Source organism: Vigna radiata, chromosome 2, assembly GCF_000741045.1.
Source record: "Vigna radiata var. radiata cultivar VC1973A chromosome 2, Vradiata_ver6, whole genome shotgun sequence".
Classification (NCBI taxonomy): Eukaryota; Viridiplantae; Streptophyta; class Magnoliopsida; order Fabales; family Fabaceae; genus Vigna; species Vigna radiata.
Window position 1 is genome coordinate 15,238,843 of NC_028352.1, and position 16,774 is coordinate 15,255,616.

At 34.1% G+C, this 16,774-nt stretch overlaps 1 protein-coding gene across 1 annotated transcript; it reads left to right on the forward strand.

Moving 5' to 3' along the window:
• The first annotated feature begins 3,410 nt into the window (after positions 1–3,410).
• On the forward strand, positions 3,411–12,130 carry LOC106756414 (sec1 family domain-containing protein MIP3). The gene is made up of 7 exons (XM_014638836.2): positions 3,411–3,693; positions 4,773–4,916; positions 6,724–6,873; positions 8,605–9,093; positions 9,595–11,124; positions 11,240–11,308; positions 11,765–12,130. Exons 1-7 carry the CDS (start codon positions 3,646–3,648, stop codon positions 11,891–11,893), a joined length of 2,559 nt encoding a protein of 852 aa, XP_014494322.1. The 5' UTR covers positions 3,411–3,645; the 3' UTR covers positions 11,894–12,130.
• The last annotated feature ends 4,644 nt before the right edge of the window (positions 12,131–16,774 follow it).

The following is a 16,774-nucleotide window of genomic DNA, read 5'->3' on the forward strand; positions in this document are numbered from 1 at the left end:
CCCCCTTTTATGATAGGCACACCCCTCTTTATGTAGAATTGTCCATTTTACCCTTCACCATGCTCTTGGGGTTGTTCTTTATTTGGTGGCCTTGGGCCCCGTGTATCACTTAAGCTATAAGGCTGGACGACCAAGCAAGTAAAACCGCTCAGTCTTCGGTTGAATGTTCAAAGGTCAAACTGAGGAAGCCACATTAGTATATGTCTCAGATGAGTTGTAGGTGCTTTATACTTTGTAACCTGCAAAATAGATGAAGAGGTTGACCGTACTAACATTAATATGCAACGCTCGGGATACACTCGCACGAGAGCAAAGTGATTGAAACCTGACAAGGTTGAACATAGGCGGTTCGACTGACCGAACTGGAGAGAGAGACCAAGGTTTGCTCGATCTATATCCTGTAAGTAGTAATTTTTTGCACAAACTTTCTTCGCTCATATGGATAAAAGCAATTGACCTGATGGCTTGCTGGCAATTAGTACATTTGGAAGTAATAGAGGAGCGCATAAAGCTTGTGAGGCCAAATTGCTGAAAGGTTGAACACTTGATGCCAAATTTGGCTAAGTACCTAAGGTCATGGAAGGCTGACCAGTTGAGGTTGAAGGGCAGAATACCTGTGAGGCCAAATGGTTGAACACTTGATGCCAAATTTGGCTAAGTACTTGAGGCCATGGAAGGTCGAGCAGTTGAGGTCGAAGGATCGAATACCTGTGAGGTTGAATGGCTGAATGATTGAATGGTTGATGCCAAATTTAGCTAAATACCTGAGGCCATGGAAGGCCGAATACTTGTGAGGCCGAATGGCTGAATGGTTGAACACTTGACACAAAATTTGGCTAAGTACCTGAGGCCATGAAAGACTGAACAATTGAGGCCGAAAAGCTGAATACCTGTAAGGTCAAATGGCCGAATGATTGAACAATTGACACCAAATTTGGCTAAGTACCTGAGGCCATGAATGGCTGAGCAGTTGAGGGCGAAGGGCCGAATACATGTGAGGCCAAATGGTTGAATGGTTGAACACTTGATGCCAAATTTGGCTAAATACTTGAGGCCATGGAAAGTCGAGCAGTTGAGGCCAAATGACCAAATACCTGTGAGGCCGAATGACCGAATGGTTTAACACTTGACACCAAATTTGGCTAAATACCTGAGGTCATGAAAGGTCGAGCAGTTGAGGCCGAAGGGCTGAATACCTATGAGGCCAAATGGACGAATGATTGAACACTTGATGCCAAATTTGGCTAAGTACCTGAGGCCATGGAAGGCTGAGCAGTTGAGGCCGAATGGCTAAATACCTGTGAGACCAAATGACCGAATGGTGGAACCCTTGATGCCAAATTTGGCTAAGTGGTGAGTGTCTCATTGGACCCTAAATAAATCTTGAACAATATTATAATATTGAATTAAGATATTTAAATTAAATCATTCAAGAAATAATAAAATAAATTTAGAATGGTTATATAGAAAATAGTTAGAAAGATATATGTATATTTAAATAAAGCTGAATGCACGCAGGTGCTGAAGCTTTTTTGATGTTGTTAGTGAGTCTGTTGTTAGTCTTTTACCAGGTGATGCATTAGTCATAGAGGATGTTTTTATATGTTGAGATGGATAACACGAATATTCCAAATGGTTTAGAAGTATTAACATAAGATAAATTAAATTAAATAATAAAATGAATTTAAGATGGTTATATTGAAATAGTTATCTGTAAAGCCGTAGAAGCTTGTTGATGGGGATGCCGCTTGGCCCCATGATAGGCGCCAAAATGTTTCTGCATATAATTGTGTAGGGCCAAGCGACACATCTTTCTGTTGTCGCCTTCCTTATTCTCTGACCTTTGAACCTCCTACTTCAAATTCTTCTAGTCCGAGCCAAGTGGGAAGGTACCTGCAAAAGGCAGTCCATCACTCAAGTCAGTGACTTTGCGTGATAATAGTGATAATATTCAATAGGGAGTAAGTACTCAGAATTGGTTCCCTCATCTTCCTCTCAAACATATGTTTATAAATATTAAAATAAGCTTACTTTTAGAACTGGTCCATTAACAATAAACGGTTAATATTTTATTAACTGTCAATCAGTTGTAACTACCTCAACAACTATCTTAATTGATTGATTAAGAGTTGTTAATTAATAACAATAACTTTAGCGCTCATTCAATTAAAGGGATAGCCCAAATATTATGAGTTTACCATTCGGGTTAGATACCATTACATATAATACACATTTTTTTTTTCAATTTTATCCATTCAAAGTGTTTGTTTACACTAAAATAATTATCTTATTATTTTACTCTTTATATAATTTATATTTAGATATAACTATTTTTTTTAAATCAAAATAATTATTTATTCTTTTACTTTTAAGTGATTATTTATTTAATATTAACTTTGTTTTTCTAAACTACATTAATTAGTTACAATAGAAAAATAAAGACACATTACATCTATATGTTTCTACAGCTAAACATGTAAACATCTATACTATTACTATTAATAAGGATAATTCACTTTTTTATATACACAATTCCTTTTTGTCAATTTTATGATTTTAATAACATTTTTTCAAAATTTAAATAATTAATCATAATAAAAAGTCAATTTATACAAAAAAAATTATAAAAATTATTTTATAGTTTTCTAGTACTTTTTATTTCAATAATTTAACATTATTTTATAATTTAATAAAATTTTTGCTATAATAAAAGAAAAATGAATACATAATATATGTATTTAAGTATAAATATAGTAATTATTTTAGTTTATTTAATTAAATATATCAATCAATGAATAAAAAATCAAAATATTTATATATTTTAATATATATTTTTAATATATATATATATATATATATATATATATATATATATGTATGTATATATAAATATAAAAAAACTTTTTAAAAAATATTATTAAATATTTGGATTATACAACTTAATATATACTAGTAAAAAACATGTGTATTATTTTTTGTGATAAAAAAAATAATGAAATCAAAATTATAAAAATAAATATAAATAATTTTTACTAGATAGTTTTTATCTATTTTGTAGATGACTTTTATTTATTTAATAGGTGATTTTTACTTATGTAATTTTAAAAAATCAAATAAAAAGACAATTAATTTTAAAAAAATAGTTAATTTGAAGAGTGAGTTAAATTTAAATAAAATAATAACTTGAAGGGTAAAAAAAAAAGGAAAGTCGTATTATTTTTTATATATAATAAATATAGTTTTTATAGATTATATAAACTTTAACTATATCTGAGAGGGTATTCTTTTAAAAATAATAATCTCAGACATTTATATTATTTTTGGATTAAAATTAATTTTATGTGTTGTAAAATGCAATCTTTTAAATACCTTTTACTATAAAATTATTAAAATGAAAAAAAAAAGAAGAAAAAAAAAACAGAGTTGGTGAACAGAGGGAAAGGAGAGGGAAGAAATCACTAAAGAGTGAAGGAGCAGTAAGATCTGCCTCTAATCCCAAATTCTGATTACAAAACCGCGTTTTCTCAAACACCCCAAGCGTGATTTGTTCGAGGCGAATGAAGTTTTAACTCCATTGAACGCTGGGTGGTTTGGGATTTTGCGATTTCGAAGAAAATAACGTTCCGCTGGAGGAGAGAATAAGAAATGGCCACCGTTGATGTTATCAATTCTTGCCTCGATTCTATTAGACAGGTAGCACAAGCCTTCCGAAGTAGAATACCTTCAGTTTTATGCCTGTTTATGATTTTGCGGAATGATTCAGTAGGGCTCTGCAATGATCATGATTTTAATTTTTCTTAATTTCGCAAAATTAAGAACCAATTGGATGTAACTTGTATGTAGAATAAAGGAATATTGAAATGCATGTTTTGATGCATGTAGCGTTCTTCTGGTGAAGTTTTCTTTACTTCATTAGTGCCCTTGGATACTAGATTAAACTTGAGCAGCCATTTTTAGAAGAAGAGCTAGGAACCAGGTTTAGTTTAATGCGATTTAAGAAGTTATTTTGACCTTTAAGAGTTATGGTATGGATTTGGGAGCAAGGTTTTAAACTGCCTATGTGCTTTTGTTGTTATATTCGATATTGTTGGAAATTGTAGATACTATTGTGGTTTAAGATTTTTTCAGATTATACATAATACCCCTCCTTTCTTCTCTCCACACGAAGGCTCTTAATTGTTTGATAAACATTACAGTTAAATCCCTTGTACATTACACTGACTTTTCTTGTTTGTTTGAAGAGCATTACATCATGGTTGTTGTAAATGTTAAAATTAGGGGTGCTGTGTGCACTTTTAAAAAAAATATTAGGGATTATAAGAGTAATTCACTATTTTTTAAAACCCTGTTTTGGGAGCTGTATCAGTGGATCCTCCATTAGCAAGAACATTTATCCCAAAAGGCAATATGTTGTCACAGAACTAATTCTAATATTGAGATTGGAAGAAATTATCTTGGGTATGGTTATATAGCTCCAGGGAAGATAGCTTTTAGAATGCTTTACTGTTGTGTTTCATCCAAAATTTATATTTATTTTCTTAATTTTGTGCTTATGATGGAGTAGCTCATTGTTTTCTTCTCTTTAACATTAAGTAAAGTTATTCACTTGTAGATTTGAGCCCAATATAGTTGCCGCAAAGCATCTTATACTGCACTTGTGAATTTGAATTTTCTTCTGAAAATATTACCCAATTGTACATGTTACAACTGTAACCATGTGATCCTTTTCCTTTTATTTTTTTCGTTAATATTAGTTGTGCCCATTTTTTCAGATAGCAGAGCATATTCAAGATGCTACTGTTTATTTAGATGCTGGATCTACAGAAAGTTTCCAATTTTTGGGGGCCTATCCCATACTTCTTGAACTTGGAGCACGGGCTATTTGCAGTTTGGAAAACATGTGTGCACTTGATGTTGTAAGTGCCGGTTTCATGTTAGATTGTTGCCCTAGTTGTCTTTCTATTCTTTCGTTAAACTACTAAGATTTGACTATCATCTCAATGATTGATTTAATTACTATAAAATTTAAAGATATTACTATTTTTTGTTTTGAAAAATATTACATCAGAGGCTATGAAATGGAATAAACAATTTTCGGTGATTTGTGTTTGGATTTTCACTTAATGAATTCTTCCCTCTGGCCAAAGTTTGGAGCCCATTAATTCCTATGTTATATCAGTGAATGTAGGTAGGGTATAGTTTGAGTGTAGTTAAGTGATGAATATCTATAATTCACCTAGTAATAATTACCAATATGCATGATGTTATGAACTGAAAATATTTTTCTATTAATAATTCTGAATTCCTTGATTTAAATATTAAGATAAAGGTTACTTACTGAATTGTCAATACAGTCGTCCAAGGCTATCTATTTTTCAATTTTAACACCATTCTTGCCTTTTTTTTTCTTGTTGTAGGGAACATGTTAATACCCATTGTCATTTGTGAATATTGTATTCCTTCTTTTCATGTGTCAAGTCCTTTTGAGATGGAATGATCTGAATGCGTCATGTGCTTGAATAATAGGAATTGATTTTATACTGCTTTTCGTGGTTGGATTCTCACTCAGGCATGCCTATCCAGTATTCCCTTTTATTTCCTTTCCCATTCTTGATACTTATGGAAGTGTCACAAAGGGTGGAGAAACTTTTTGAAGTTTTTCATCTGGTCTTGCGTAGCCAAGCAAAGTAGCAAAGGCAATTCATCATTTGAAGGTTTATTGCAAACCTCGGATTGAATGGTGTATTGAGTTTTGTCTTGATAATCTACTATGCAGAAGCATGGCTTTGTCAGCTCATTTCCTATGGTGTATTTGTGTTGAGACGAATGCCTGTATGTTCAGTGGTGCCTCTGTACCCATACCATAAAACTATTATGGGTGAAATTGTATTTGTGGCCACTTGGGGTGCTTATTTCACGGTTGCTTTGAGGATAATGATATACACTGAAATTGAATTGCTCTTTTGCATGTTTAAGGCTTTGAGCTATGATTCAGAGGCAGATGGAGGGGGTGACCTGGTGGGGTCATGGTCACCTTCATTTATTTATTTTTATTTAAATGATTATAAAGATTATTTTCTTATCACCCCAACACACCATTTATCTAATCTGTTTCTTGTATTATACTGTTTTTATACTCAATAGTAAATATATGTTTTATTCATAATAAAAATATTATTTATATGTTAAATCCTTGCATATGTTATGCATGTGAAAATTTAAATATTCTTTTAGTAGTGTTTTTTTGTTTTTGACCGCACTTGAGACAAAGTTCTAGGTCCACCTCTGGTTATCTTTTCTTCTTGAAATTCAGACAAATTGTGTTTGAACATAAAAAAATTGTGTTTTTTAATGTTCATGGATAATGATGTTATAGAATTGAATAATTCTTAATCCTCCTCCTACCTTTTATGGCAAGTATTGGATGAAAAGTAAATGTATTTAATATCTTGGAAGTATGAATATTTTCTGTAAAAGAGAGTAAGAGCATTTGTAGGATATAGAATTCCCTTATAGAGTTTGTTCTTTATCCATTCCATGATTCCATCCTTTTTCTTAGTAAATTTATAGTTGATGCTGTATGGAACCATGTGTAGATATTCTGTCATCTGCTGGTTCAGATTTTTGCATGCTCCTGAATTGTTTGTACTATAATATTCTATGACTACTTTTAGTCTGGCCACGTGTATCATGATCTACTTTTATTGATGTTTCCTTGTTTAGGTGGTTGATTGGAACTCAAATTCTGATCCTGCGAGGAAACTTGTGATTATCACATCAAGTCTACTAAGTGATGCTCACCGGTATATTTTACGTTGCCTGAGCACACATCAAGTTGTTCGTCATTGTATTATATTTACATCTATCTCAGAGGTGCTTATCTGCAATTACGTCTCTTTTTCCTTTTTTCTATTTCTCTCCTTGGCTCTCCTTTTTTTTTATACATATATTATCTTTCCATGTTTTATACATTTGATGTTGTTTACCAGTGTTATCAATTTCGGATAACAGAATACATTGGCGACCCAAAAATCCTTTATAAAGTTATAACAGAAACCATAACAGGTTATGGCGGAAACGTTGCAGTCAAAAGAAACATAATACCACCACATATAATTCTAATGCAAAAGTAATGATATTGTCTAAAAATTCAAATAATAATAACATCATAGCAAAACATCACAAATTTGAAGTTCAAAACAAAAAATAACAACAAATCTTAAAATAAATGTATTAAGTTTCTAATCATCAGATTCTTCTTCAATCCCAACATAATTGTCTTCAATATTATCATCCAGTGGGGAATATCCCTCCTTCTTTTCCCCTTCTAAGAGACTCTTGTCAAAGTTAAGTAATCTTTCAAACTCAAAATCAGAGTATCATGAAATTCATTCTGAACCCCTATTTTAACCTTCCCTTTACCCTTCCCTGTTGGTGTTGGCGTTGGAGTTGCACCTGGACCTTTCTTAGAAGCATGGGGAGATCCAATAACAATACCACCACTTGGTGGTTGCTTTCTTTTATTTGTTGCTTGTCTCCTTGTATAAACTATTGGTTCTCCAACATAATTGTCTTCAATATTATCATCCAGTGGGGAATATCCCTCTTCCTGTTCCCCTTCTAAGAGACTCTTGTCAAAGTTAAGTAGTCTTTCAAACTCAAAATGAGAGCTATCAAGCAATTCATTCTGAACCCGAATTTGAGTTTTCTCTTTACCCTTCCCTGTTGGTGTTAGAGTTGGAGTTGCACAAACCAACTCATTTCTCCCTCTTCATTATCATTATCATCAGCTTCTCCCACAACTCATTACATTCATCAATGTCATTCAATAAATAGGGGCATCCGTAATATTGTAACTTTGAGCAAATTGTTGATTATACTTGTTAGAAGTGGAGTTTAAGCCTAACTCAATCCCACAAAACTGGCTTGTAGGGTGAGGTTTGCACCCACTTATATACACTTAAATGGTCTTATCTCTAGTCAATGTGGGACTTCCAACACCCCTATATATATATATATATATATATATATATATATATATATATATATATATATATATATATATATATATATATATATATATACTAAATTATCCTTATCTCTAGTAGATGTGAGACTTAGACCAATAAAGATGATCAAACTCCATTTCTAAATCGCTTATAAACCTAACCTCTTTTTGAGTAAACGCCATGTTTCCATCAGGGTCAAATTACATAGAAATGTGTAATAAGGCTTTTAAGTAGGTAGCAACTAAATCATTATTTTCAGGCATCTAAAAGAATAAGTATTGAATCATCATCCAAATCCATCAGTGAAAAGCCATATTTTTTAATGGATAGGTAAGCCAACAACAGTGCTATCTTTCATTAGCAATAGTGTCATCAGTTCTCCTAGAATTTTTTCAATATGGATGGCTGGTTATATATGCTGGAGTAAAGGGATGAACTCATTATTTATCACCAATGATCAACATAAGGATGAAATTACTTTATCCATTAATGATATTTTGGTAGCTAGTTTATTGTTATTTCGTTCCAATACCTATTTCCTTCCTTCATTGTTTCCTTTTGTTTTTGAATTTTCCAATACTAATAAAAAGTGCAGACAGCACACTCAGCATTTCCTGATTCACCTCTGGGACCAGATGCATATCCTGAATATGAATCCTTACTGGTTCAAGATTATGAAGAACTAGTTAAGAAATCACGGACAAAACCAGGACAGGGAAAGCTTAACATTGAAGATGGAGGACGTTCAGAGTTTCCTTCCATTGGAGAGGATGTTCTTAATCTTGAAGCTAGTCCAAGTGGAAGAGATTTTTATGAGAACAATTCATTAGACTACGTTGAAGAATCAGTGGTGAAATTGGTTGTTTCTGTTTATCATTTTCCCATGATTTTATGTCCTATTTCACCACGAGTATTTGTTCTACCTTCAGAAGGGTTGGTAGCTGAAGCACACTTATCATCTGGGCATGAAGATTCCATTAGTCCTGGTTTGCCTCCATTAAGTACTGGTATTCTCTCTGATGCTGATGATGTGCCTCCAGGGGCTACTCTTACGGCACACTTTCTCTACCATTTTGCTGCCAAGGTAACAAGTTATATACATATTTTAACTGAAATGTGTGCACATTTCTGTTGACTTTATTTAAAGATGTTTGTTTGTTTTATTTATTTATTTATTTATTTTTTAATTTTTTAGGATTCTTGTGTTGTGTACTTGATATACTTAAATGCTGGGATCTTGAACATTATAATATTAATAGGTCTGTGATAGAGCTGCTCCATGCCATATTGTTCTATTTTACTAGGGGGCTCATACTTCCATTCTGAAAAAGATTACTGGAATAAAATTTTCTCGTAAGAGTGTTACTCATTTAAATAGATCTTGCTCTGAATCTTTTTCAAAATCTTGGTAGCACACAATTTTATTGTTTGGTTCATGTACTCAATCCCATTTAAGGGTGAAAAAGGCTTTGCTTTTTATTGAGAGTATATCTGATTTACCTCTAGCTGCAATACCTTTTGTTTTGTTTCTTGTTTCTCCTTTAATTTTTTACCTTGGCCATTAATTGTCTTGGTTATGATATAGATGGACTTGAAAGTGGAAATTTTCTCCCTTGGCGATATATCAAAAACTGTGGGAAAAATTTTGACAGGAATGTCAAGTCTTTATGACGTAGGCCGCCGTAAACGATCAGCGGGACTGTTACTCATTGATCGTACACTTGATCTTCTCACTCCTTGCTGCCATGGGGACTCACTTGTTGACCGCATATTTTCTTCTTTGCCTCGTAGAAATAGAACAATTTCTGGTAAAGGTTCTGGGAGCCAACTCAAACTTCGTTCTTTATACCTGCAACGTGCCGCTTTAGATGTTCAGATACCACTTGCAAAGATCCTCAACGAAGAAGATTGGAAAATAGACAGTTATCGTCTTTTAGAAAGCGTTGAGGCTTTTTTGTGTGGGTGGAATTCTGGTAATTCTGATTCTCAGTTAACTGGCTTGGTTAACCTTGGCCAGAAAATTCATGACAAGCCTAGTCACACTGATGCAGAGATACTTACTGGGTCCTTTGTCTCTTCTGAAAATTTCCTTGGGATGCCACTTTTGGAAGCTATTCTAGATAGAAGAACGAAAGATGGAGCCTTACTGGTAAAGAAATGGCTACAAGAAACTCTGCACAGGGAAAATGTTGCCGTGAATGTGAAGTCTCGTCCTGGTGTTGCTACAAAACAGGAGATACAAGCTATGATCAAAGCTTTGTCCAGGAACCAATCATCGTTGCTAAGGAACAAAGGAATTATTCAATTAGCTGCAGCCACGTTATTTGCCCTTGAAGAATCAAATTATAACCTATGGGATGCTTTTAGCAGCGCAGAGAAAATTCTGAGTGTAAGTTCTGGAGAAACAAGTCAAAGTCTTGCCATTCAAATTGGTGACCTTATCAACAAGAGTGCTCTGTTGGGATCACATGTAAATAAGGGGAAAAGGGAAATCTCAAAGGGGTTACTTTCTTTGCAAGATGCTTTGCTGTTGATGATCATTGGATATATATTAGCTGGTGAGAATTTTCCAACATCTGGTGCTGATGGGCCATTTTCTTGGCAAGAGGAGCATTTGTTAAAAGATGCTGTTGTAGATGCGCTTTTAGAAAATCCTTCAGTAGCAAATCTCAAATTTCTAGATGGACTAAGAGAAGAGCTTGAAACTAATGTTGATAGTAAGTTAAAATCTCAGGGAACTGCTGAAGAATCTTCGGAACTAGATATTGATGATTTTGATGATGATCAATGGGGCAAATGGGGTGACGAAGATGGTGATGATGACAGTAAAATTGAACAAGTATATGGTGATGTGCAACTGAAGTTGGAGTTGCGTGATAGGGTGGACAATCTTTTCAAATTTCTTCACAAGTTATCTGATCTGAAAAGAAAGAATATACCTTTGAGGGATGGATCATTGACCATGGAAACTAATTTTGATGAGGATAGAAAAGGATTGCTTTATAAGCTACTAACAAGGGTGTTGAGCAAGTACGACGTGCCTGGGTTAGAATATCATTCTTCCACTGTGGGGCGCCTCTTTAAGAGTGGGTTTGGAAGATTTGGCCTTGGTCAGGTAATTATGGTTTCTTAATTTATTGTTATGAGGAGGTTGCTTTAGTAGTCCAGTTCAAATATGCTAATAATTTTTTTTAACCTTTTCTCTATTCTTTTCAATACGAATACTGCAGGCCAAACCAAGCCTTGCTGATCAAAATGTCATTTTGGTGTTCGTTATTGGCGGCATTAATGGGCTCGAGGTGAAATTCTTGAATACCTTTGTTTCCTCTCTCTCTTACCATTCCTCTGTGTCTGTGAATAACAATATGGCATTGTATTGCGAATTAAAGTTTGAGTAAATAATCTACACATTGGCGTTTTATGTAAAGGTATTTTAATCTGATATTCAATAATAATTTGTTGACTTTTACAATAATTACTTTTAAGAGTCATGATAACAATGAATTTTTATAAGTTGACATTGTAAAACCTTTTATGTTGTCAGTGCCAAAAGAATTGACGTTTTTAAAACTATTATATACATACATACATACATATATATATATATATATATATATATATATTATTTTATTTTTAAACGATGAGACATTTGTTGTCTTTTTTTTACACATAACTCTGTTTAATTTAAAACCCGATCCTTGATTAGTATGCAGAACAGTAACCTGACATTTTTTTCACTTTTGTCACTGTCATAGGTGTGTGAGGCTCATGAGGCATTGGCTGAAAGTGGAAGACCTGACATTGAGTTGCTAGTTGGTGGAACAACTCTTCTCACTTCTAATGACATGCTCGATTTACTGCTAGGGAATTCAAGTTACTTTTAATTCGTTCATCTGTTAAGATATAGGAGATAGAAATTAAATTGAATTGGTTTTCTTAAATTCTGTATGTTGTAACTTTTAACTTTGTATAGGCTGTTCTAATTGTATTTTCTTTCTTTCCAAATCAAAAGTAAAGAGAAATTAATAAATTGAGTCAAAATTGGCTTTTAATATACAAGTTGCCTCTCTAGGAAGCATGAAATCATGTTGCAGAAAGACCAGCATATTATCAGTTTTCAATGTGTTTTCAGTACTATTACCCTTCGATCAAAAATTGAATGTGTCTAGACAGTTTTGATTGGTTGCTTTCTTTATCTTATTGTTACAGCATAAGACATGACGTGGACACGGTTTGCTACGTGGGTTGATTCAGTAAAACAGCTGAATAGACAGTAGGACAAGTGTGTATGAACTTTTAGATTGAGAAATATACCCAAACATCCATATTTATAAAATATTACGAATTTCTTCTCCTATTTTAAACCAAGAAATGTCTCATGTAATGTCTAAACTAAACACTCATGTTGTAACTCATTGTATCTTTTTTCTTTAACAATATGTTTAAATTGCTTAAAAAATTGGTTGATATTCATATTAGGTATAGTGGGATGGCAACGGGTATGGATAATGTATATTTGTTATTCGATTCGAAAAAAAAAAAAATCTATCTTGTTTGTTATTGGTGTGAATATTTATTTAAAAAATACTTGTGGATATTTTAAAATATGTAGGTACTTATGGATACTTAAAAATATTTAAAAAATTATATTTTATAAATTTTTAAAATAAAATTTAAATAAAATTACAAAAATAAAATATAAATTAAAATTTAATTTTATTAAATTTAACTTAATAAAATACAAATTAATTTTAATTTTAATTAAATTTAACTTAATAAAATATAAATTAAATTTTACTTTTATTTTTTGCGAACAGTGAATATTTGTGCGATACTAATAGTATAATACTCAACAAATGATCTGTTTATTAGCGGATATTAAAATACTAGTTATCCACACATATTCGAACTATCTATCACAAATTTTATTCGTAGATACTTGTGGACATGAATATTTTTGTAATCCCTGCAACTCTATATTTGAATTAATGTTTTCACTTAGCTTTATACTTCCTGCTAAACATAAAAGCATCCTTCATATAACTTGCTGTCCACTTTTCTATTATTTGATATATTGAATTCAATCATGTATTTTCTTCAACATTCTATTTTGCCAATAAATCTTTCCATGAGTTTTCAAAATCTATTTCTTCTTCATAGTCATACATATACTTCTTGAAATCTCATAAGAAATTTGAGTTATTCTTCATTAAATTTCCAAGATGCTTTATTTCATTCCTCATTATATGCCATGTGCACAAACCATGCTTTGTTAACAGCATATCTCCTCTAATGCTATTTTAATAGCTTGGTCTTGATTAGAGATGACAACGGGTCGGGTTCGGGCCAAATAGTATGATACTCAAACCCGACCCCCATGTACAAAAGTGTACCCATTACCCCTCCCGCTACCCATCAGGTACCCGCATAAAAAAATCCACGAGTTTTTTCCAACCCGCGGATATCCATTGGATACCCGTTAACAGTGTCTGTATTGTTATCCAAACCCAAATTCTGACCCAAACTCTATTTTTCTTTCTTTTTCAAAACTTATAAATCCTAGATCTTCACTTCAAACTCAGATCTACACCAAAATATTTCAGATCTGCATAAAACATCTGAGGTCTACACTTAAGGATATCAGATTTGCACCAAAAAATCTCAGATTTGCCTCTCATCGCCGCTTCGATGTGGTTCAGCCTCTCAAGCTCTACGAACGGGATGATCCTGTTGGCTGGCTGGCTGGCTTCACCGTCAGGATCACCTGCTGCTGGCTGGCTTCACCATTGGCCGCGAGCGAAGCCGTGAATGGTGGAAGAAGAAGCTGCAAAAAGTGACAGCAGTACCGTGAGGTCTTTGCGGCGTGTGATTCTTTTTATTGGTAGGTGGGGAAAGAAGAAGGGAAAGCAAGTTTGAGAGAGAAGAGAGAAGAAGAAAGAAGAAGAAAGAAAAAGGGAAGGAAGTGTGAGAGATAAGAAGAAAGAAGAAGAAAGGACCTTTACTTCACTTCCTCTGCACACCACCGTGAGGCAAAATTAAAAACATATATTTTAATTTATTTTTTAATTTCATAAAATAGTTAGGGGTAAAGTTGGAATTTTGGTTTTTAAACGGGTAGTTGTGATAACGGTCTAAAATCCGTTATTTTTACACTTGAAATTGATATCAAAACACACCCTTTATAACTTAGAATGAGCTTAAAATCATGCAAAACACTTAAGTTAAGTTACAAGAGAGTCAAAGGTGGTTTTAGAGATATTATGCTTGGTTTTACATTGTTTTGACAGGATTTAATGAGAATTGAAGGATGGAAATTGAAGTAGGAAGGAGTTGGACTCAAGAAAGGATGAAGAAAGGTGCAAAAGAGGAATCGCTCCCATCGCTCAGTGCCAATTTCAGTGCTGAGCGCCAGCCTTGTGGAAGACTTACAGTCAGATGCTTAAGCGCTAGTGCTGAGGGGTGAATGAAGAACGGTGTCTACCGCTGAGCGCCAAAAGCCACCGCTAAGTGCTGAGAACTTCAATTCAATACGGCAGGACGCCTGGGTGTCAACGCTGAGCGATCCAGTGGAGTGTTGCTCCTACCGTTGAGCGGTGAATCCAGCGCTGAGTGCTATAGTTGTGCTTGGGCCAAAATTCTGTAATTTTTCATAGCTTATAAATAGACCCTCAGAACAATTCTAGGGTAATCTTTTGGCAGAGAAAGACGACATAACACCTTATACACTCCTTGGAGGTGGATTTTGGATGCAAAAGCTCCAATTCACCAAATCTAGGGTTTATTCTTTCATTCTTTCCATTAAATCCATATAGTTTCACCATGTCAATGGTGAACTAAACCCTTTGTTGTTGGGGAACGATGTAATCTTTGTGAAACTCTCTTATATCGAAATTACTATTTTATTCATATACTTGTATTGTCAATAGTTTGGGTCTTCTTCTCTGTACTTTAAAGCTTGCATTGTTTAACTCATTCAGTGTCATGATCTTTAATTTTGTCGATACAGGGACGTACGGGTGATAGTGGTCAAAAAACCGTTATTTTTATACATTAATTTGATATCAAAACACAACCTTTATGACTTAAAATTAGCTTGAAATCATGCATTTTGATTTAAGTTAGTGAACAAGAGAGTCAAAAGTGGTTTTAGAGATATTATGCTTGGTTCGCGGCTTTCTTGCGTTCATCACCTACGATGGACCCGCGTCGCTTTCTTCGTTCTGTCATGGACAAGCCTATTTCGTTCTGTCATGGTTGCTGCGATGAGCCTTCTGCCGGGTTCGCCTTCGTCTCCCCGATATTCAGATCCAGCACCGACGTCTGTGTTTTCCCTAACCCACAAATCAGATTCCACTGAAATCCTCTTCTCCCTAAATGCAGGTCTTTTAGGAAGTGAATCATCCTTCCTTTCAGAAAAATCATCTCTTCTCTAGAAAGTATTACCATCTAGTTTAGCATCGTGTTCTGATTGGTTTAGAATTTGGAATTTGGAATCCCAATCTGCTTTGAAAAATATGCAAAATGGCGAGGATTTGGTGGAAAATGAAAATTTTGTGCCTCAAAATGGGGGTGGTGGAAGGAACTTGGAGGCCAGAGCATTTGGGTGTGAAAGAGGGGTTTATGGTTTGGCGGCTAGAGAAGAGGCTGCAAATGGTGGGACGATTCTGAGAGGGTTTTCGATGGCCGTAGAAGAAGTAAAACTTGTTGGGTTTGTTTGGTTGAGGAACCTGTGGAGACATTTTCAGGATTTCAAAATTCTTTTACTTCTTCTTCGACTCATTTTTCACATCTCTGCTCCTTGGTTTAGTCACGAAGATGGACAAGATGAAGACGGAGAATGCATACAACCACATAAGGAAAAATAAAATAAAAATTACACATCTACGTGGATTTCGTTCAATTTAATATAATATGCCACGTCATGTAAAAAAATACAACTCAACAACTGTTAGACGACGTTAGTGAAAACTTAACGGAAAAGACTTAATTGGTTCATTTTTACAAGTTTATGGACCCGATTGAGACAAAAAAATATCGATGACCCACTTGAGAGTGACACACAAATACGAGGACCAAATGAGGGTTTAAACCTTGATTTTTCTTTTGTCTTATAAAATCAAATCACACGAACGTTTAGGCCAATGAGTCCTTTGGGAGAACGATACCCGGTCTTACCGTTTATATTACTTGATAACGATCTGGTACACTTGCTAGGGGCTTAACAAGTTTTTGGCGTCGTTGCCGGGGACGCGTGGTTTAACTTTATTAGTAGTGTGATTTTGATTAAATTTGACTTTGTACATATTTTGTTTTAGTTTTTATTATTTTTTATTTTTATTTTTTTCTATAAAAGTGCTTTTAGGTTTTTTTGTTTCTTGTGTATGTAGGATACAATCCAAACCAGGAGCAAGAAAAATCAACCTTTACTCAAAGGATTAAGCGACAGGAGGGGGCGAAAAGCAAGAAAACCATCACGTGAACTATTCACATCTCCTGAAAGACTTCTACAATCTTCACCAGAGGCTCTTACACAAGATTCAGAGGAGATGGTCAAGCAACAACCTGCTCCCAGACGCACACTTGCTGACGCATCTAATGTTGTGGGCCCGTTTCACTTCAACAGCATATTCATGCCCTAGGACAACACAACCAATATGGTGATGAACCCTGCATTAATTCATCTGGTACAAAGCAAGCAATTTCACGACTTGTCAAATTAAAATCCTTATGATCATTTGACGACATTCAGTGAAATTTGCAATACT